Source organism: Paramisgurnus dabryanus, chromosome 5 (assembly GCF_030506205.2).
Source record: "Paramisgurnus dabryanus chromosome 5, PD_genome_1.1, whole genome shotgun sequence".
Classification (NCBI taxonomy): domain Eukaryota; kingdom Metazoa; phylum Chordata; class Actinopteri; order Cypriniformes; family Cobitidae; genus Paramisgurnus; species Paramisgurnus dabryanus.
Window position 1 is genome coordinate 26166839 of NC_133341.1, and position 23447 is coordinate 26190285.

Below are 23447 nucleotides of genomic sequence, written 5' to 3' on the forward strand. Positions count from 1 at the left end.
TCAGTATTAGGAAGCTATTACAGTAGAAATAGCTTGGTTTTGTGCAGTCCTGTGAGCTTTGTGTGTAGTTGATGGGATTACACTTTATAATATCTGTCATAAGTTTTATTAAGTCATTAAATAAGAGATAATGTGCCAGCTTGTAGGTTGGCTGACTGTACATTATCTCACTTATTTACATGGCTACTCACCAAAAAAAAAGAGGCAGAACTCAAAAATTTCCTTTAAGGAAAGTAGTTTTTTGGCTGGGTGGCTAGAAGAGCCGTGTAATAGCAAACATTATTGCATTATAATCTCTGCAGATCTTTAGATAATAGTCATTAAACTTTGGTTACATTAATTGTCGATCTGTTAAGCATTAATAATACTTGTTAAAAAAATAATTAATAATGGTTATGATAAAGTATTACAGGTACATGTTGAGATCTGACTTTATAGGCCAATCTCTAAATAAGCATCTTTGTGTCATCTGAAGTTGTCATTACAATCTGTTTAAAGGTGACATAGAATGATTGAACGAGGTATTTATCCTTGTTCTGTGATGTGACATGTAGACAAAAAAGTTTTTGTTTGGGTCTGTAATGCCTTAGAAGCTTCCTAAAAACCTCTCTCAGATAGCTCTATTAGGGTGGGGGATTTTAAACAAGTGGTTTTGCAACTATTTGGCTCCCCCTACTGGCTTAACTTGCAATCTCATTACTGATTGGCTGACTTTGCTGCCACTCAAAAAATGTAGCCAATTATTTTAAAGTGGAGGGGCAGTTAGATGCTTGTGATGTCATAAGCATCAGTTTTTCAGATTGGGCCGTTTTCTGGCTGACATTTCTAAAAGAGGAATTTCTATGAGACTGAGATGTTTAACATGTCTAGCACTTTTTGTATATTTGTGAATGCGGGTAGACTTCCATTATTCAACAAAGACAAGGTAAAAATGTTTTTTCATTCTCTGTCCCCTTTAAACAAAGTGTTGCATAAACCCTGGAGTTGTTAACATTTGTTGATGGTTTATTGTGAATTAGTTTTGCTGATTCCTTTCTCTTATTTTCTTCCCATTGTAGCAGCCAAGAGCTTGCTGAACAAAAAGGCAGACGTAAAGGTAAGAGATCTGTTGAGCTTCTGACCCCTGTGACCCTGACCCTGAACATGTGCCTTCTTAATAACGTATCTCTTTTCACTTCTCAGTCACTCTGACTTTCAGTCCTACTTTTTTTTTTGTTAAAATATAAGTGATAAGAGTTAAAAGTGTGTTTAGTATTGCATGTGTTTCTGTCACAAACAGAAAGTGCTGTCATTTTATATTTTGTTTTGTGCGTGTGTTTGTGTGAACAGAAAAGATGTCTTTCAAAAAATCTGTCTATTATGTAATCAGTAACAGAGGAAAATTTATTTACTCATCCTCTTTAAAGCTCATTGCACCTTGCTGTCAGATCTATGACTCAAAAACTTAAAGGGGACATATCATGAAAATCAGACTTTTTCCATGTTTAAGTGCTATAATTGGGTCCCCAGTGCTTTAATCCAGTGGTTCCCAAACTTTTTCAGCGTGCGCCCCCCCTTGTGTACAGTGCTTTTTTTCGCGTCCCCCGAAAAAAAATTCATGACAAAGACAGTTTTAAAATGTAATATTTTAATTAAACAAAACATATAAAATTACACCTAGTAGTGCTGTTGGTTAGTTGGCTTATTATTTTTTAGGTTTAATTACACAGAATTCATGATAAATTAATGTATTTTATAAAATGTCATAAAACTGGGGCCCCCCTGGCACCATCTCGCGGCACCCCTGAAAACCACTGCTTTAATCAACCTAGACACTGTGTAAAAGATCAACCCAGTAACTTAGTTTTGGTAAACCATTCTGCACAAGCATGCGAAAAATAAGTAATTGAAATTTAGCTCCCCTTGTGATGTCAGAAAGGGATAATAATGCCCGTTAATCACATTTTTCCATTGCATAGTACCCCACACAGTTTGGTTTGGGTCAGGTCGGATCAGCTCACCTCACTTTGGCTTTTTTAGCTTTTCCATCAAGTTAAGTAACACTTCGGAGTGGGAGGGATTATAGGCGTGTTGTTATATTTGCGCTGCCTACTGCTGTGACATCATACAAATGAGAGCGTTGTTGTACATTCCCATACATTCATTTATTTCTCAGTCCGCCACAAAATAAAAATTGACCACCATAAATAGATGTTTGCACATCGCGTTTATCACTACCTCTGTCTCACATGACAGTTTCTGTACAAACACCCATGGCATCAGTCGACACGCTCCGCTGAGCCTCATTTAAGTTGCATTTAAGCACATATGCGGACTTGCGCGTCACAAATGTGCCGCCACAAACTGGAAGTCTGGAAAAAGAACTGTTATGGATTCTCAACCTCTTCATGTTTTTCATCGCTTAAAGGGAGTTTGGGAACTTATACTGTAGAAGAGCACAGATGACAACATGTTTGCTCGAGACAGCACAAGCTAGCATGAAGGTAAAGCTAATCTTTACATTAAAGTGATGACGCTGGTAGTGACGATTCTCTCAGACCAATACGTGATCTACAGTGTTTTCGCGTTACGTTTTGGTATCAGCTCGGGTCACTCTGAACCACAACCGAGGTGGTACTAAAAAAAGTATTGTGTACTACTTACTGCACTCAGTGGAAAAGCCCCCAAAGTAAGCTGACCCAACCCAAACCAAAGTGTGGGGTACTATCAGCTCATTTGCATGTTAAAGGACACACCCAAAACAGCACATTTTTTCGCACACCTACAAAGACGTTATTATAAATTGTCTTTATGATATTTTGAGCTAAAACTTTACATACGAACTCTGGGGACACTAAGGATTTATTTGAAAATCTTCTTAAAATATTAAAGTCATGTGAAATGTCCCCTTTAAAATAAACGTAAAATTAAAATAAATTGTTTTAAATAGTAGTATAATATAGCTAAAAAATTTTTAGCTTAGCTGAAATTTTTAATAAACACAAGGTGGAGCATATGCAGAATTATGTAAATAAAGGCCCTTATGTAAATATATAGCTCTATACTGTATTTCCAAAAAGTCCGAAATTTTGCATGTTATTTGTACGCAAAGAGTTTCTTAAAAAGCTATACAAGAATTCCAAAGCATGTGTCTGAACATTGACAAAATCTACACTTCTAGCCTTTAAAGTAGTTTTTTATATTTAATAATAATAATAATTGCATTTTAAATTATAGGTACCTTAATTTTTGTATATAATAATGCACCAATAAAATAAAATTGCGGTACTACCACATCCCAAAGTCCATTGATTTTTCCCTACAGTCAGTACCAAAATGTAAAAACACTGCAGATTACTTAAAAACTCCAGTATAGAGTATTTTACTAAGTAATGAGCCAATGTAAGGTGTTACCATACACCATATCAAACTCTATCCGTCCGTGGAGACACTGATACCCCTGAAAGAGCAGAAGAAATTAGGTTTTATTTCCATCAGTGCCTGAGAGATATAAAAGAGAATAATATAACCACGGACGTAATGTCATTGAGGAATCTAAGGTATCTTCCGCAAGAGCCATAGTGAGCCTAGTTATTTTATGATTCATAAAACGGGATTTAGAAATGAATTAAAAATGTTTTGCTTCCCAGGTACCTGCGTCTACTTAACCACCACTCCACAATCCACCACCTCTGTGATTCACACCTGCTAAATCAGTGTGTATTTATGTACGCGTGTATGTCTCGTTGTGTTCGAGCAGAGAAAAAGCTCAGCGGGGAATGTGACTCTGGTTCCAAGAATAGCCACGAGTCTGAAACCCTGGAAACTCTTGAGACGAAAATAGCAGCACAGCGCTCCTCTCATCGCCTAGCAACAGGCTCCCCACGTCCTCTCCAGCCATTTTAAAAGCTTTCTCTTCTTCTGCCCTTTTACGATTACTCCTCCTTTCACCTTTTCTCTCCATCTCAAAATCTAGAGATCACGCTGAGCTGCTCTTTTTATTGTTGCTGTCGCTATTTTTCGAATTAACCAAAGCTTACTTTTTTTACTTTGTGCCTAATCTTCACACTGTATGCAACTCTGCTTTAGAATCGGAGGCGTTTTTGTACAGCAGTTGCAATTAATGGGAGTTATGTGGCTGCATTTTCAAGAAAAACACTTCTGAGAACATTGCGTGCTTTATGTTACCAGTTCTTGGCTGCCCGATAAAGGACAAAAATGCTGTCTGTCTTTGGTTTTCTTTCTCAGCATCCCTGCTTGTCCTTGCACATAATTCCGGTAACCATCATGGAGCACAAACTGATCCTTGATCAGTTGACTTTGCATTTATTGATTATTCTTCCTCTCTTTCCTTTTGCTGTAAGCATGTGTCTCCAGCCCGTTCGTCCACACTTTTCTCTCTCCGATTGCTCCTTCACTTTCCTTCCTCCTCTTGCTTTGGGTTTTTCCAAATCATATTATCCTGCTAGCAACCCAAACTTTCTTATGTTCCCCAAAATAATCATTTATTTGTTATCTTTAAGCTGTACACAACTCTAATATCCTGAGATGTATGCTTTGACCTTCAGCACAGAAAGCCAACAACTCAATTTTCTTAAAATACGGTCTCATATGCTTTCCAACGTCTCCTTCATTTTTCTTTCCCTCTTATTTTCTCTTTAGAAGCGGAAGTCGAGCTCAACCATTCAGTACATGGTGAGAAAGTTGTTCAATTTACACCTTTCGTACATCTTTCTACGCTTGTACAAACACCTTTTCCTGAAACTCTTTCTTCAGATCCTGCATATCTTTGGATCACAGGATCCATATGATGTCTAGTAAATTAATTACTATTTTATAAACTGGTCATAATTTAATTTTTTTACCTTTCCCACCTCGTAGTTTAGTATTTCACCTTTTCCTCCTTTCTTTCTTACCTTCTCTGAATAATTGTGAGCAATTTCTACGGACACCACCATGCACCTCCTGGGTTTCCTCATGCATGTGGTACTTTGCTTAACATGAATCACTTAAAGGTTTATAAAGGTGGTGTTGTAGAGGTCTTTGTCCTACACAGGTAGACCTGCAGGGTAAAATTCAAGTGTACCGTGGGAGGGACACTGCAGTATTTGACAGAAAACTTAATCAAATACAACAACTCAAAAACTAAAATCTAAACATGTCATATTATCTTTGGAAAGCTGAAATTCTTGAGATTCGAATTTGGTAAATCGTTTTAAGATACAATCAACACAGCAGGTACAGTGTGTGTCCTTTTTAGGCATTTGTTAGCCCTTTTGAGGAATGCTGAGTGCATTTTTTTGTTTTTGAAGATCTTTGTTCTAGGGATGCACCGATAGGATTTTTTTGGGCCGATACCGATACCGATTTAAGCAGACAACTTATGGCCGATACCGATGCCGATACCGATATTAAACACTTTTAGCCTACAATATTATACAGTTTGTCTATTAGCTAGTTTATTTCTGCATCAAATTATTTTTACTGAACATGGATTGGATCTAATTAACATTCAACTGACCAACATAATAAGAGGCACAAATTAAGCTAAAACAAATATAATAAGACAACATGACAACCTTCAAAGGTGGTTTTTGCTATTCAGCATTTCTTTTATTAACAACATTAACTAATTTTTTTTACATATATATTTGATTTCTTTAATAAACATAAATAATGCCAGTGCTATTGCTTTAAACAGAGTATAAATATTGCTACTTCAAAAAAGTTGGACTTCTTGCCCCACTAAAGTGCAGTCTGTTTCTTTTATTGTCCAAGACATTTGAGCCAGCTCAACAAAGGTTTTCTGTCGGTGCTTAAGTATAGTGCACACTAGGGCTGGACCAGAATGTTTGAATATTCGTTCCGTTGGTTGACATTCAATTTTCAGTTTTGAGATTCGAATATATATAAATATTTCACAGCGTTAATGCAGAGCTTTTGCCAAGCAGGAAGTGCGCTTCACGCTCCCGCTCTATTGGTGGCGCAGAGAGACCAACATCCAAAGCAAACAGCCATCAAACGCCACCAGTAGAAGAGATCACCTCGAGCGGAAAGCGCGCTTCCTGCTTTGGCATTCACGCTAATAGTGTTGTAAATAACGTTCAGTTTCTTGCAAAAACTGATTGATTTCCTTCACAAGACATCAATATGTCACACGGAGTTATGGGGGATTACTTTTGTATTAGATATACATGTTTAAAGTGGCGGATCGGTTGACTTGCATGACGGAGCACTGGGGTTTCTGCAAAATATCTTCTTTATTGTTCTACTGATGAAAAACTTATTGGATGGTGTAAGTGTTAGAAAATAAACTTGATTTTGAAAGTACAGTATGCTACCGTTTTATTACAGTTTGTTGAACTTCATTCATTCGTTCATTTATTTACGTTGTTTTATTTAAATGGCCTAAGTTACCCTTTACGTTATCAGTAATTACTATGCTTCTAATTTCTGATACGGGAGTGTTTGTTTGTTAGAAAAATGTTAGGCTAACGTTACCTTATTAAAAGTATTGCTTGTGTTTTGTTTCACTAATGCTGTTCTCGCAGCACGCGTGACAGGCACGCCGCTACATACGCACACAGATTCCTGCCTTTATTAAAGAGAAAAATATGTTCAGCCCCTCCTTCCGAAGCTTTGAATATTTGATTTGATTTCTACTAGAGCTTTGAAGCTCAAAGAATTGTATTCGGAACAGCCCTAGTGCACACCCAAACATTAAATCATTTTAATTGAACAACAGACATGCAATTCATTGACTTTATGCGGTTAATTAATAAACAATCGGTATCGGCCTTTCTCGTGCTATTGCCGATATGCCGATGGTTTCAAATTCATCAAAAATCGGCCGATAAATATCGGCGGCCGATGCATCGGTGCATCACTACTTTGTTCAATTATCTGTAAATACCATTTGTGCCATCTCAGGTGTTCAACTTTCTAAATCCTCAAATCTACTTGCTTCCTCACTTTACATTCACTTGCAGGATTCTGGGGGTCCAATACATACTTTGTTATGTGTTTATCGTATTTGTGGGTCTAAAGAAATTTGCTTCACCATATAGGATCTATTTAAAGGGATAGTTCACCCCAAAATGAATATAATGTCATTAATGACTCCAAACTCGTAAGACCTCTGTTCATCTTCAGAACACAGTTTAAGATCTTTTATATTTAGTCCGAGAGCTTGTTGACTCTTCATTGAAAATCTATGTACGGTATACTGTCCATGTCCAGAAAGTTAATAAAAACATCATCAAAGTCGTCCATTTGACATCAGTGGGTCAGTTAGAATTTGTTGAAGCATTGAAAATACATTTTGGTCCAAAAATAACAAAAATTACGACTTTATTCAGCATTTTCTTCTCTTCCGCGTCTGTTGTGAAACACATGCGCGAGACTAAAGTCACGTGACTGCAGTGACGGGGATGACGAACAACGTGGCTGACATGTTATCTGGTGCGCCTCAGCTTTTTTTGTGCGTCTGGGCTTCGCTTAAAGTCTAAAGAAGACGCACGCTGTAAGTTATAAAAAAAAACATTGCAAACATGTTTTAGGATAACACGTCATCTGCGTCACTGCAGTCACGTGACTTTAGTCTCGCGCATTTGCTTCACAACATATGCGGAAAAGAAGACAATGCTGAATAAAGTTGTCATTTTTGTTCTTTTTGGACCAAAATGTCACATGGACTACTTTAATGATGTTTTTATTACCTTTCTGGACATGGACAGTATACCGTACGTAGATTTTCAATGAAGCTCCCAGACTAAATCTAAAACATATTCAACTGTTTTTCTGAAGATGAACAGACGTCTTATGAGTTTAGAACGACATGAGGGTGAGTCATTAATGACATTATTTTCATTTTTGATGGAACTATACTGTCACGGGTGAGACAAGATGAGGCAAGATGCGGATCCAAGTGCAGTTTATTGCAAATAAAAGGTGAAAACAAGGTACAAACAAAACCAGGGAAACACAAGAAACTAGCGACATCTTACGACAAACCACAAACACAGAATGAACAGGCAGGGTATAAATGCTAGACAAAGACCAATCACAAATCAGATACAATCAGAGACTATGACAACAAACAAGGGGAGGAGCATGATAACAATGAATGTCCATGGTAACAAACAAGGGGGCGGAGACACTAATCAACACAGGGATAATGGCATACATGAGTACAAGTAAACACAGGTTACACAGAGACATAAACCAAAACACAAATGAACACCAGAACACAGGGGACCCACGTTACATAGCCCTCCCTCAAAGGGGCGGCTTCCAGACGCCCCCCAGAAAACCCCAAAGTACAACAGTCTAGGAGGGCGGTGGCATGGAGGTGGACCCGGGGGAGGGATGGTGGGCCAAGGCCACAAAAGTCCAAGAGCCAGGGCGGAGCCGCAGGCGGAGGCAGGGACCAAGGCGGAGCCGCAGGCGGAGACAGGGACCAAGGCGGAGCAGCAGGCGGAGACAGGGACCAAGGCGGAGCCGCAGGCGGAGACAGGGACCAAGGCGGAGCCGCAGGCGGAGACAGGGACCAAGGCGGAGCCGCGGGCGGAGCAAGAACCCAGGGCGGAGCCGGCAGAACGGGAACCCAGGGCGGAGCCGGCAGAGCGGGAACCCAGGGCGGAGCCGGCAGAGCGGGAACCCAGGGCGGAGCCGGCAGAGCGGGAACCCAGGGCGGAGCCGGCAGAGCGGGAACCCAGGGCGGAGCCGGCAGAGCGGGAACCCAGGGCGGAGCCGGCAGAGCGGGAACCCAGGGCGGAGCCGGCAGAGCAAGAAGCCAGGGCGGAGCCGGCAGAGCAGGAACCCAGGGCGGAACTGGATACCAAGGTGGTGCTGGTGGTATCAGGAACCTCGGTAGAGGGAAACAACAGAGAGAGGCCCTCTGGGCCAGGTTAAGCAGGGCAGTGAGTTCAATTATAGTCATTGCAGACCAGACAGTGAGGGCAAGGAGCTTGGGGACAGCCATCTTGGGATCTGCAGAAAGTTCAGCACTGGCCATAGTCTTGGTGACACTAAAGAGTCTCTGGGGCATCTCGGTGTCCACCCTAGCCAACCAATGTGGCTCAGATGACTCAGGGGCCTCAGATGACTCAGGGGGCTCAGATGACTCAGTCGGCACAGTGGGCTTAATTTGCACAGATGACTCAATGGGCACAGATGACTCAATGTGCACAGATGACTCAATGGGCTCAGGAGATTCACTCGGCTCAGGAGATTCACTCGGCTCAGGAGATTCACTCGGCTCAGGAGATTCACTCGGCTCAGGAGATTCACTCGGCTCAGAAGATTCACTCGGCTCAGGAGATTCACTCGGCTCAGGAGATTCACTCGGCTCAGGAGATTCACTCGGCTCAGAAGATTCACTCGGCTCAGGGGAATCAGGAGATTCACTCGGCTCAGGGGAATCAGGAGATTCACTCGGCTCAGGGGACTCGGGAGATTCACTCGGCTCAGAGGACTCGGGAGATTCACTCGGCTCAGAGGACTCGGGAGATTCCCTCGGCTCAGGGGACTCGGGAGATTCACTCGGCTCAGGGGACTCGGGAGATTCACTCGGCTCAGGGGACTCAGGAGATTCAGGGGACTCAGGGGTTTCAGTAGACTCGGTAGACTCGGTAGACTCAGTAGACTCAGTAGACTCAGATGATTCAGTAGGCTCAGTAGGCTCAGATGATTCAGATGATTCAGGTGGCTCAGTGGGTATTATGAAGCTGGAGACCACAGGACGAGGGACTCCAGCCACCCGTACAGATACTAATGGGGCATCCAACAGGCTGGCGATGAGACATCGGAACCTTGGCAGTGCTGGAGAGTTCATCAATGTAGTTTGGTGAAGTGGAGTGGGTGTGGCAGTCATCTTGAGCACGGGCGCTGACTCAGGGGAAACAGGACTCGGGGAATTAACGTCCCCACTTACAGTGGCTCGCTCGGTCATGGATTTCTTCCTCCGTCGCCGGTGTTGTGAGCAACGCGAGGGGGTAGCGTTCACTGGCACGGAAGTTACAATAGTCTTATGCACGGGGACAGCGGACCGGAACTTAAGTGTCTCTTGCGTGAATCGTGCATGCTTCCCGCTACGCTTGTCAACGTAACGGACAAACTCAAAAAACTCCATCTGTTCGAGCCCAGCCATTTTCCAAAGCGGCAGAGGCTCGTCCAAACAATTATTAAAGGCGTAGTTTAGCTCAGTTTCGCTATAATCCAACCCGGACGCCAATGTCAAAAAGACTTGAGCAAAACTACTCACATTCTGCCCCCGCTGACGGAGGGCATCCAGGTCCGCTGCTCTGTCCCACCACTCCTGCTCCGTGGAGGGAGGACAAACCTGAACTCGGATGCTGCCACCACACAGCATACTGACACAAGGGATACACCAGGGAACTGGGAAAAACACGGGGAATGAGGAGTTGCTGCTGGATCCTAGTTGGTGGTTTGTTCTGTCACGGGTGAGACAAGATGAGGCAAGATGCGGATCCAAGTGCAGTTTATTGCAAATAAAAGGTGAAAACAAGGTACAAACAAAACCAGGGAAACACAAGAAACTAGCGACATCTTACGACAAACCACAAACACAGAATGAACAGGCAGGGTATAAATGCTAGACAAAGACCAATCACAAATCAGATACAATCAGAAATATGACAACAAACAAGGGGAGGAGCATGATAACAATGAATGTCCATGGTAACAAACAAGGGGGCGGAGACACTAATCAACACAGGGATAATGGCATACATGAGTACAAGTAAACACAGGTTACACAGAGACATAAACCAAAACACAAATGAACACCAGAACACAGGGGACCCACGTTACATATACCTTTAACCCCCTTTAATCATATAATGAATCATACTTTAATCGTATTAAAATGGAAACACCCAAAAAGTGAGCAAAACCTGACAAACCTGAGCTAAACCTTCCTTTGGGGACGTCCTCATTTGTAAAATTGCTATAAAATTGTAAATAAAACGTGTGGGGGAGGTTAAAGTATTTATAACTAATGCTCTATAAAAATAATAGAAGTTTTGTAAACGTCAGTCCAACTCGAGTCCCAGTCAAGACCAGATGGAGTGTTGAGTCTGAGTCAAGGCCGAATCCACATCCAACTTTATCTGGACTCGGTCTTGATTCGGACTCACCAATTCAACTCTGGTAATGGTCTTGACTGGGTCTCTGGTCTTGATCTCTGGTCTTGGTCTTGGTCGGACTCAAGTTGGATAACTGGTAAATGCGTGTGTGTGTGTGTGTGTGTGTGAGTCCACAGTACCAAAGTCACTTGTGTTTGTGTGTATATATGCCTTACCCATTAATTTGTTTTGCAGTGAGTGTTTTATGTTTATGTGTCTCTGGTAATTGTGGTTTTATGTTAGCAATTATCCAAACCTCCCTCGTAGCAGCCATATTCCTTACTAACAACCACTCTTGTCGTATGAAGGGAGGACATTCAACATGATACCATAACAAGCCAATAGAAATTAGGCCTGAGGGACCCTGAGTATAATCGGACATCAAGCACTAATTTGCCTTTGTTGGTAATGAGTCTAATTGGTATAATGGATTAATTTAGGAAGTCTAATCGCAAAAAGCTTTTTATGGACATCACTAGTGAGTGAGTCGTGACCCTTTCCCTTTTTCTGCTTTAGAACATTGTTTCATGAAAAATAGCATTGTTTCATGTAAATACGCAGTGGGCGGCACATTAATTACCTCTTATTATAGATGTCGTGTGTGTGTATGCATGCATATCAATCTCTCCCTTCCTTTCCTTTGTAACCGGACCCTTTCTTAAACTGAATGTGTGTTATGTTTCCCTGCACAGCCCCAGACAAACAGCACCAAAAACAGCATAGTCACCAGTCCCAAAGGAAACCTTCCCTCTCCTGCACTGGTATTTACCTCTCTAAATCCTTTTCTCCTCTCCTCCCTCCATTTTTCCATTCTGTTTATCACTCTACCTGCATCCCTTTGAAACTGTAAATATCTCTCTGTTTTTGTGTGTGGTTTGTGTTAAATCAGGATAGTGTTTACGCTGTTTGAACAGATGGATTTGATTTTATTACTTGGTAATAACAGTGTGGACAGTCATTTGAAAGGATTGGATTTGAAAATCAAAGTCCCTTTATAGGGATATATTGACTTTATATATTCAATATATTTGGTGTGAACCAGTAGTGTTGTCCTAACAAAAAAGTGGTGTACAATTCAATTCAATTTTATTTATATAGCGCTTTTCACAATTGTTAATTGTCTCAAAGCAGGTTTACATGAAAAGATGTAGGGGAAAACACAGAATCATTGATAGATAATATAAGAAGAATACAGCGGCTAAGAATAAACTGTATAAGCGAGCGTAGTAAGTCCCAATGTTGGCTGACTCCAGGGGATGAAAAACCCTTAGGAGAAAAACCCTGTGGAAAAACTCCTAGGAGAAAAACCCTTGAGAGAGATTCATATATATATTTATATATATAAAGACGGTGGGGATATGAAACGGGTACACAGATTAAACTGGTTCTGCCGGTGGTCATTGGTCACGCATGGGCTGGGAATCACGTTGAAGGACAGCCAGTAGATCAGTGGGATTATGACCTTCACAGTAGCAGGAACTGGGTCTGTTTGTCTCATTGTCTTCGAGGTCGAGGACGAGACAGGGAGAGAGAAACAGAATCCTATTAGCGTAGGGGCCGTTCGCATGTTATGCAAGTGTCATACAGTATTGTGGTTTAAAATCCGCTCGGTTCCAGACAGGCTAACTATTGCGGCATAAGTATATTACCCAGATAAGTTATGTGAATGCTTTGTTCTGGATAAACTAACTATTGCGGGATAGGTACATTTACTTGACATTTTATGTGAATGCTTTGTTAAAGAAGAATGTCTTAACTTTAGACTTAAAGTGATCGACTGTGTCTGATTCTCGAACATTTTTGGTAAATCATTTCAGAGCTTAGGGGCTAGATATGAAAAGGATCTAGACACTTTTGATATTCTAGGGATAATTAATTGGACAGAATTTTGTAATCGCAGTGTACGTGATGGGTTGTATTCTGATAGTAACTCTTTAAGATACGAGGGTGCTAGGCCATTTAAGGCTTTGTAGGTACTTTTTAGATCGAGTAAGCACTCTTGCAGCGGCGTTTTGAAACTAGCTGAAGCTTGTTTACCTGATTTCATGACATCCCCCGAGTAACGAGTTACAATAGTCTATTCTAGAGGTAATTAAAGCATGGATAAACTTCTCTGCGTCAGATGTAGACAGCATATGCCGTATTTTTGAGATATTTCTAAGATGGAAGAATTCTGTGCGGCAGATGTTGGAGAAATGACTATCGAAGTCATACCACCATTACCCCATCACCAAATGACCAAAAAATACTTCTGGCGAACTCCTCACTGATGCACCTGGCGTGGTTGTCGGAGGCGGAGCCATGGGAAATATTGTGTTTGAAAATCCCGTAAAATAAAACACTTTACCATTTAAAGGAAAGCTAACAGCAACTTGGAGACGTTTTAAGCAGAAATTCGATTTGGTATACATAGGCTGTATGCTAATATAGATCCTAAGAAGTAAGAAACAAGTAAGGATCTGGTGTATACGTGTGTATCGCTCCGACTAATAGACCTGTTCGAGTCGTGACTCACTCGGATCTTTAACCCGGATCTTTAAATTAACTCATGAGTCGCGAGTCTGTAGTGTCATTAACCCAGATCAGTTGAGTCCTACTACAATTCAATGTAAAACCATAAACAGCTCCACCACACACGCAAACCTCTTTCAACATTATTGATGAGACTTTGCTCGCACTACAGATCCACTCGTAACCGGCTGATCTGCGCGAGAACTGACCCGAGATTCTCACTCAGAGCCGGAAACATTGCAAACTCGAGAGACCTGCGGATCCGCGCGAGCCGCGATTTGACCAGAGATTCTCACTCAGAGCCGGAAACATTGCAAACTCGAGAGACCTGTGGATCCGCGCGAGCCGCGAACTGACCCGAGATTCTCACTCAGAGCCGGAAACAATGCGGACTCATGAGACATGCGAATCTGCTCTGACTCGAGAGTCTCTCAACTCGTAACCGGCTGATCCGTAACCGACTGATCCGTAACCAGCTGATCCGCCGGCTGATCCGTAACCGGCTGATCTACGCGAACTGTCTCTCCGGCTCTGGGGGCTACATAAGCAGGACAGTTTTTTTCTATATTTTCTCTATATTATTATGCTATTGTTATTAGGCTTCTTTTTTAAATGGTCGACCATACACACCAAACCTAAAACCTATAAGCATGTTATTTCAGAAGTGAAAGGCTTTTGTTATGGATTTGCTTTTGAGGAGACTTCAGTCGCTCTATAGATCCACTAACCGGCTCCGGCTGATCCACGCGAATCAGCCGGTTAGTGGATCTGTAGAGCGAGTCTGATGTCCATGGTCTGCGAGTCTGCAATGTTTCCGGCTCTGAGAATCTCGAGTCGCGTGGATCAGCCGGTTACTACAAGTGGGTCTGTACTGAGTTTCCTTGGCAATTTAGCAATACTGACTCAAATGACTCAAGTGAATCACACAACCCGAATCACTTTAGTGAGTGACTCACAATAACCCGGATCCTTAAAAGGAATCGAGTTTGCCAGGCCTACCGACTAACCCACTGATGTGAACAAATCCTTAAAACTGGTTCTTGCATTCTGGTCATGGAGGTGATAATAAATTAGGATTCTCCTCAGTTTGGCACTACTGGATGTTCTTTAAGTAGAAGTAAATGAAGTAGTGTTTATTCATATGCAATCTGTCATTTTGATGTATCACTTTGTGCTCTAGTCATACATTTTATAGAGTTGTTTACTTAATTGGATAATGCCATGTTGCATTTCAGTGTCTGTTTTGTTTGGTTGATCATAGGGGTTGTTTAATCCTGCAGATGGTGGAAAGCTGGGTTTAATCTTTTATTGAAACAATAAGTCAAGATGCTAGGGTTTATGTGTAATATTATTCAATATTTAATGACACACTTAAGAAAGATGGATTGATCTCTCTATACTTCGCATTAAACTCTCTATTAATCTTAGCATTAAAGGGACCAAATGTATTCATTTATCAATGCTCATGTTGTTCCAAATCAATTTTTGGGGTGAATGAACGATGACCGATTTTTATTTTAGGTGAAGTGTCCCTTTAAGGAAGGAGGCGGTTACTGCTGGAAACATGACATGCGTTCCAACGTACACAGCTAATGCATCACGTGGCCAACACATCAAAATATTTAAGTTGCCCTTTAAATCATGTCTGTGTGTGCAGTATATACCCTGCCGTCTGTGTGTGGGTATAAGTGTAGCATGTTTTATGGTGCAGATATGGTTACCCAACCTTAAAGTGAAGTAAGGAGGTGTTTATGATCAGTAAAGGCTCAAGCCTTAGTCTTTTGTTTTATAGTTTCCTCTTCGGTTTTACTATCAACCGTGGAGTTGTATACTGTAGGAGATGTTTATGTTTTGCTCTAAAATGGCCATTTATAATGTTTATTATGCACAGACATAGTCACAAATTGTCACCACAGTAAACAAGGGCATTAGTGCTTATTGTAAAAAATTCCTGGGGCTTTAATGTTAATCGACAATCAGCTGCTCCATCCATTAATTTACCCATCATTTCCTACCATTTATGATCAAAAATCCATTACATAGTAGTGTTAGTTGGTTAGCATTTGCATATGTAGACCCTCTGTGTTCATCATCATAACCTTAGCTTGTGACTGCTGCCTGTTGCACAGGGCAACGGTTGTCATGGCGATGAATACCTCATAATGATGGAGGCTGCTGATTGGACCGTGATGAAATGTTACTTCCTGCAAGAGAAACTGGGCATTACAGATTTAGGCCGTCTGATGTGCGTCTAGCTGGCAGGTTTTCGGGATGACACATACACAAAGGAAATGCAATAGTTTAAGATCACAATAATAATTTTGTTTTGAAATATTAGACCCTCTAGATTATAAATGAGCAGTAAATGTTTTCTAAACTGGTTTCTGGTGATGTTTCGCTTGCTCATTTTTACTGGGTTGGCAACTTAAACACCCACCCACCTACCCACCCACACATCTCTCTCTCTCTCTCTTTATATCTCTATCATATTCATTTCTCTCCTCATGTTTTTTCACCACCCTCCTCCCCTTTCACTCTGTAGGAGGCGCAGACCACTGTCATCCATAATGCAGTGGATGGGATTAAGGTACCCCCCACCTCCTCTTTCCCACCACCCATCCTGTTTGATCTGTATCCCCACAATGCATTTCTGCTAACGTGACTATAGACTATGACATCATCTAAGCTTGCATCATCTCTGCATGTGTGACCCTTTTAAAGTTTTTATTAGTATAATTTTGTTTTAAATAGCCTACCATTAACAGGTTTTGGTTTTTAAATGAACGACATGCGAATGAGTTTTGTTTATTTAAGGGAAACGCATGTCGTAATAAACCATATGTTGTGTAGAGCTAAATGAACCGCTTGTATTATCGTAATTTCATTAATAATCTTGATGATAGGAAATGACACTTGACACATCAGATGTTTGTAGCATGAGGCTGCAGAGCAACAGTTGGAAATGTGTGTCATGATAAGAATATTAAACCTGCTGTATCAGGTCTCTGCTTTTCACTGTGTTTATTAAAAGTGTGAGACGTAGAGACCTCTTGTGGTGAAAATTGAAAGTGCAGCTTTTGAAACAAGCTGTCTTAACTTTGTGGGTGATATGGCTGATGTTTAAATACTTTATACTGTCTGCTAAAAAGCCTTTTGTAGTTTTTTATTACTTGGCTATTAAACACAAGCACTGCTTTGGGTGAAAACTACCTTTTTGTGGCTGTTTAGGATAGGGGTTCTCAAAGTGGGGTCTGGGGTCATGCATGCTTAGCCAGGGGGTCCTTGATAATTTATTATAAATTATATAATTGTGTTGTATAGTAAAAAGGGAATATTTATTTATGGGGACATATTTACATACCCGCCCCCCATTAGCTATAGAGACAGAGCGCAGTTATGCTAATTTGAAAACCACGCCCACCTGGGGCATAACAATCCAACCGTCTCCATTGACTTTGTATTACGTGAGGCTGCCTCTTGTCATTTTTGGCTTATAACAAACAACAGAATAGTGCCACAAAGCTGCTGTGTGACAAGGTGTACAGCTAACAAGCTAAAAACCCCAGAAATAAGTTTTTATAAGCTGTCGACCCCAAAAAAAAAACAAGCATTTAAAGACAAATAAGTGGATCGCAGACTGCATTTCCCTCCAGTGGGTGTAGTTCTAATAATAGTAGTATTATGAAAAGTTGCCTGTATCCACTTTTGTGTATTTAAACGCTCGTTTTTTGGGTTCGACAGCTTCTAAAAACGTATTTCTGTTTTTTTTTTGCTTGTTAGCTGTACATCCTGTCACGCAGCAGCTTTTGGGCATTATTCTGCTTTTTGTTATAAGCCAAAAAATTACAAGGGGGCAGCCTCTAACAATACAAATTCAATGGAGACGGATGGATTGTTTTCCTCCCAGTGAGTGTGGTTTTCAGGTTACGACATCTGTCTGGGTTATGCGTTTTTTTATCATTTCTTTGTAAAGGTGTAATAAGGTCTACACAGTATAGTTGATGGAATGAGAGAACAAAAGGCTTTTCAGGAACACCTAATAATATCGGCCCACATGCTAATGGCCACTATACAGCTGCAGGAGCTGGTGTCCTCTGTGATCGCTACGGTTATGTACATTGTTTAGGTGCATTATCCCATTTCACAGCTGACCATGGCCGCCGCCTCCTTATTTGCTGTAGAGCATCATTCTCAGTATCCTACAAATACGAGCAATAATATACAAAAGGCCGTGCTATATTGCCAACATTTTGCCTATCTGTCATCTATGACTACATTTACAATATGGCACGGCCTCGAATGCCTTATTGCTTCTTGAAAATAAGCCAATTATTATTTATTACCCCGGACCACAAAACCATACAGGTCAGTTTTTTTTTTATTGAGGTGTATATATTATCTGGGATATGAATAAATAAGCCCTCAATTGATATGGTTTAAGATAGGACAATATTTGGCAGATAAACAACTATTTAAAAGTGTGCAATCTAAGAATGCAAAAATAAATCAAAATATCGAGAAAATTGCCTTTAAAGTTGTCCAAATGAAGTCCTTAGCATCACCTATTACTAATGATAAATATATATTTTCATGGACATGATCTTAATATCCTAATGATTTTTGGCCTAAAATTGATCATTTTGACCCAGTAATATATTGCATTGCTACAAATATACCCGTGCTACTTATGACTAGTTTTGTGGTCCAGGGTCACATTTATAAGTGGCATCCTTGTTGCACATTTTTTAATAGACCTATAAAAGCTCTTTAAACATGAAGAAGAATTGGACAGTTATAATGCTACCTGTAGACCTCTGCAATGTCTATATTCCCATTAATGTCTGTTCTTAAAGGCGGGGTGCATGATCTCTGTAAGCCAATGTTGATATTTAAAATCACCTAAGCAAACAGGCCCCTACCCCAATAGAATCTGGACCTTCTTTTGAAAGACCCGCCCCACACATATGCAACCCAGGCAACGATGTCAGTTAGTAGACATGCCCCTTACTGCTGATTGGCTAATAAAACTCTTTTTGTACTTGGCCCGACTCTCGTTTCTTAAAAATCATGCACCCCGCCTTTAAGCTCCCATGCTGACTGTGGAAGCATTAGCTGTACTTAAAGAGTATATCTTACTAACCAGGGCTTATCTTAAAAAGTATGCAAAGTATGCAGTTCATGTGTTTTCCCAAAAGAGTTGTGGCCTTTGCGTCATATTATGTATGTTTTTGTATGATTGGGTGTGTAACAAATATAACAAGTGTGATTTAATTGTCTTGCTGACATTGCCATGCATCACCGAACGGTTAATTGCGTGTGTGATCCCCAGAGCTCTGATGTTGAGATGTTAATTTATGGAGTGTGCATATGTGTGTGTGCGTTAAGGACTTTGGCACTAGTTTGTGGTCTTTCAACAAAATTGAAAGCATTGCCTAACTATGATCTGTGATCTGTGTCTGATTATCTCAGGAGTCATCGGATAGCAGTAATGCCACAGTGGAGGACGAGGAAATGAAAGGTAAGAGTCAATGATCCGTCAGTCCCCTTGCACAGCGTTCATACAGATGCAACAAATACTGCAGCCCTGCAGCACAGATTACAGCAAGTGGATATCGACTGGTGGGCGGCGACCTAAAAATAGGTCTGTTCTCATTGGGTAATGAACAGAATGGGAAATGCTAAATGCAGATTTTACAATTCAGCTAAAATATAAGCATGCATTTAGAAACAAAAAGGTTTCCTATTCAGTTCATGATAATAATTCTGTTTTTGTTTGGCCTATGCTGTGCTCTACAGTATATGATTATACAAAATATGTATACTTTTTACACTATGCGAGCTTAATACTGTGGATCGGATGTCCACTGTCACGCTAAAGCAATGGTGAGAACCACTGATCATAATTTTTTACACTATGGTTTGTTAATGTAAACCAAAGGAATTTTTGGGTTAAACCTGTTGTGAGCTACTTGACTCCAAAGCTGTTTCCTCTGGCACAGAATGAAGCAAGGGCACCTTGCTATATTTAACCCCAGTGGAAAAGAGAGACCCTGGCTATTTGAGAACATATGTCCGTGTCTGTCTGTCTGTATGTGTGTTTGAGGAGGTGCTTGCCGCCAAATTTCTCGGCAGAACGTGTGCATGACAGGAGCGTGATGTCGTCTTGTCGCGATCACATAAAAGAGTCGGTGAGAAGTGTGCGTGTGTTACTTTTAGGTGGTGTTATGAAATATATGGCTGCCTGTGAAATTGTTGCGATGAATTATTGTGACGCAGCTGCGAGCGATTTGTCTCACAACAGCAACTGCGGTGGTTTGAGAAGCACTTTTGTTTAAACAGTTGTTGGAATAGAAATACGGTGTGACGACTTGTGTCATTCTTACTTTTAAAACTTTGAATGGGAGTTTTTGAAGCAATGCTAATATGCTATTTATAGATTTATTTGAATTGGTCCAGTGTACAGTTGTGATTTTGTAACATTTTGGATTCTTTTTGTTGTTTAACTGTATTCTGTTTCGTTATTCATGTGTTGCAGATTTGTATGTTGTCATATTTTGCCCAATATTTATTTCACTCTTATACATATTCTCAACTGCAGTTTTTAATTCACTGAAAATCATACATTTAGTCAAATTAGGGACCGCAAAATAGCAGAGAATAGAAGAATACTGTAAAACCTCACTTCTTCCCAAATGTAAATAAAAGAGATTCAAAATAAAACAATATTACCCATGAAGATTTTGAGGCATCTGGCTCCTGCAGGAATTTGTACACTGTCAAAAAATGATTTGTTGGTTCAACTTAAAAAAGTAAGTTACTTGTTTGCCTTAAAATGTTGAGTTAATTTAATTTAAATAATGGAAAGTTTTTCATAAGATCCCATTGGGTCAATGTGTTAGAAGCTTGATGCTGTCATCTGAGAACAAGCAACAGCCGGCATTTTCCCTTCGCCTGAGTGCCTCTCACGTAAATTATTAGATTTTGATGGCTTACGTTTCTTCCTCGCCACAGAAAACCACCACAGGTTTTTAATATCAATGCCATCAAAATTACTATTTTGTTTTTGTTTGTTTGTTGATCACGAAGTACAAAGTAGGAAAACTAGGATTCCGTTTATATTCAACGCACTACCATTATTGTTTACAACGCGTGGAATGGTGCGTTGTGATTGGTTAAGCTGATTTATTTCATTCTGCAGAGAAGGAGGACTGGGGTTTGTCACGGTTTGGAAAAAAAGGAAAAAAGTTGACAGAATAACACAGCGAATATCGGCTTTTGCGTAAAATGAAGAATTTACTTTTTAATTATTGACCTAATACAATACTAATTTTGACAGTAACTATTTTTTTTTAAAAATAGCATTTATCGCATTTTGGAACCAAACTCTTCGAATATTAGTTAACTCAAAAAAATGTTTAAAAATTATTGAATTAACTCAAAATTTTAAGGCAACCAGGTAGGGCTGCACGATGTGTGGAAAAGTTGTGATGTGCGGTGACATTGTTTAATATTGCTATGACTATGTGAGTTGCGATAAATATTTTATATTTTTCCCTGTTTTAGGGGCCATTCACATGTCGCGCCTAAAACGTGTGGAAAACGCTAGCTGCGCTTGTCTCATTCTGAAAATGTAAAATGTTTTTGAAAAGCCTGGAAAAACGAGCGTCGCACCGCCATGCGAGTCGAGACCGCGTCGCTTCCAGAGCGCACATACTGCGCGCCTACCTTTGAAATAATGAACTTGAGCACGCAATAGACGCAATATGTGAATCACCGCTTCCACAGTACCTGTGTTTGCGGCGTCATCTCTCCTAAATCCAAAATAATTCCATGATATAGCTGAGGTGCTGTTCCTTTTCACCACAAGGTCTTCCTCTGACAACACATTTTTCTCACTCTTCTCTCCTTTCTCCGCCATCGTTTTTGCTAACAGGCACAGCGTCGCAACTGACACCTCACAAATCAATCTGAGCGTAGCTGACTTGGGGGTTTCCCTGATTGGCCTAATAGCATGAACGCGCAAACCATCCGTGCGTCACAAACTGCCTACTTCCATACTATATAGTATGCAAAGAGTACGAGAAGTAGTGCTTTTCGCCTACTATATAGTATGGAAGTATGCGGTTTGGGACGCAGGGATGTCTTCAGGACTAAACGTGATAGGTCAAACGTTTATTACATGCGCTTACTGTTTTCCCTAGCGATGTGTTCATCGCGTGAGTTCATATCGCGATGACAATGAAAATTCTATGTATCGTTCAGCCCTACAACAAGGTAACTTACTTTTTTTTAAGTTAAACCAACTTTTTGTTAACATTGTAATGGTGAATAATTGAAAAAGCAACTGACGTAAGTTTGACCCATGCTTTCTATCTCTTGTTTGTGCGCATTTGGGGGTTGTGTCACAGGAAAAGTTGTAAATAACAGTTCAGTTCAGTCAAACCCCAGCACCCAGTCTGACCCCGCCCATACACCTCCAGGCCCCTCCCCTGCTGTGTTCAGTAAGTGCATTCTACCTGCCATCATTAGCCTTGTGTATGCATGTGTGTGCTATAGATCAACATAGTGTACCACAAAATTTGAGTCTCAATGACTGCTATTATGACATTAAGACATTAGGATCTTGTTCATTTCATTTTTTTTATGTCCTTTCTATGTCATCTTCATTTATTTATCACTGCTATCAATGTTACCTCTGTCTTCTTTTCCAAGCTTAGTTTGACTCTGTTATTTCTGTCCCGCTTGATTCTCGGACCATAGCTGCAACTAAGTTCACAGATCTACTGGGTGCGGTTCGCCGGGCCCCGGGGCCCACATCTGATAGTGAAGGGGGAAACACAACCACTCCAGCTGCTGTTTCTGTCCCCTCCAATACCCAGATCCCCAACATTCCCACACAGAGTAAGGACCACCAAAATGCAGGATGGTTAAGACACTTAATGGCCTTTACACAACAATTATTTCAACAGTAAACGGGAACGTTTTTATCTGTGCATCCTGTAGCGTTCTGCCGTGTTTTCTGCACTGTTTCTATGGCAATGATGTGTCACTGGCACGACAATCTGCCTCAACGTTGTAGAAACTATTCCCCAATACATGACTTTTCCAAATTTTCGGGTTGCGTTTACGTGACGTGACTGCATGATGTAACCAAAAAACTACACAAATCCAATCAGAACGGTCAGACTAAAATTGATTGCCGGAAATGCGTTTTGAAACAGATTCAAAACCACCTCTGGATGTAGTCTGGATGTAGTTTTTGGCCGTTCACATGTTTTAAATGTGATTGGATTCCAATCAGATATGCACCAAAATCGGATTTGGACTGACGGTGTAAACAAGGTCTTTGGGGTCCTGAAAATGCAAACTTGGTGCAAGTTAAAGAAGTGCAAGTGTTTGATAACGCCACCTTGTAAACTACGTAATTGCTAATCTTTGATAACAGTGACGTTAATGTAAACTACGTAAATACGAATATTTGATAACAGTGATGTTATCCGCATGTGTACATTCAGTCTATATGTATGCGTGAGTATAACCAAAACTATAGTGGTGGTCTACAGTATTCATGCTGCTCAAGACAGTTTATTAATGCTTCTTCAAGCATACCTGTCAACCCTCCTGTTTTTTTCGAGATTCTCCCGTATTTTAGTATTGTATCCCGCCATCATCCAGTTTAAATATTTTCCCGTATTTTTAATAATTGTTTAAAATAATCCCACTGGCTGCCGTATTAGTAACACAAAAATGCAAAGTCTTCTGATGCGAAATGAAACATTTATGTAAAAACATTTTGAGCTTATTTATTGA

At 40.6% G+C, this 23447-nt stretch overlaps 1 protein-coding gene across 50 annotated transcripts in view; it reads left to right on the plus strand.

Annotated features, from left to right (window-relative positions):
• Nucleotides 1-23447, plus strand: part of camk2b1 (calcium/calmodulin-dependent protein kinase (CaM kinase) II beta 1) — an 87014-nt gene that overhangs the window by 54332 nt on the left and 9235 nt on the right. For 5 of the 50 annotated variants that reach the window (XM_065250639.2, XM_065250651.2, XM_065250640.2 and 2 more), the window contains 7 exons: nucleotides 1059-1096; nucleotides 4642-4674; nucleotides 11819-11887; nucleotides 16180-16224; nucleotides 19107-19155; nucleotides 22046-22138; nucleotides 22398-22538. In XM_065250639.2, the coding sequence (XP_065106711.2) occupies nucleotides 1059-1096; nucleotides 4642-4674; nucleotides 11819-11887; nucleotides 16180-16224; nucleotides 19107-19155; nucleotides 22046-22138; nucleotides 22398-22538 (468 nt within the window). The remainder of the gene's footprint in view (nucleotides 1-1058; nucleotides 1097-4641; nucleotides 4675-11818; nucleotides 11888-16179; nucleotides 16225-19106; nucleotides 19156-22045; nucleotides 22139-22397; nucleotides 22539-23447) is intronic. The other 45 variants (XM_065250641.2, XM_065250653.2, XM_065250642.2 and 42 more) reach the window with 20 other exon arrangements.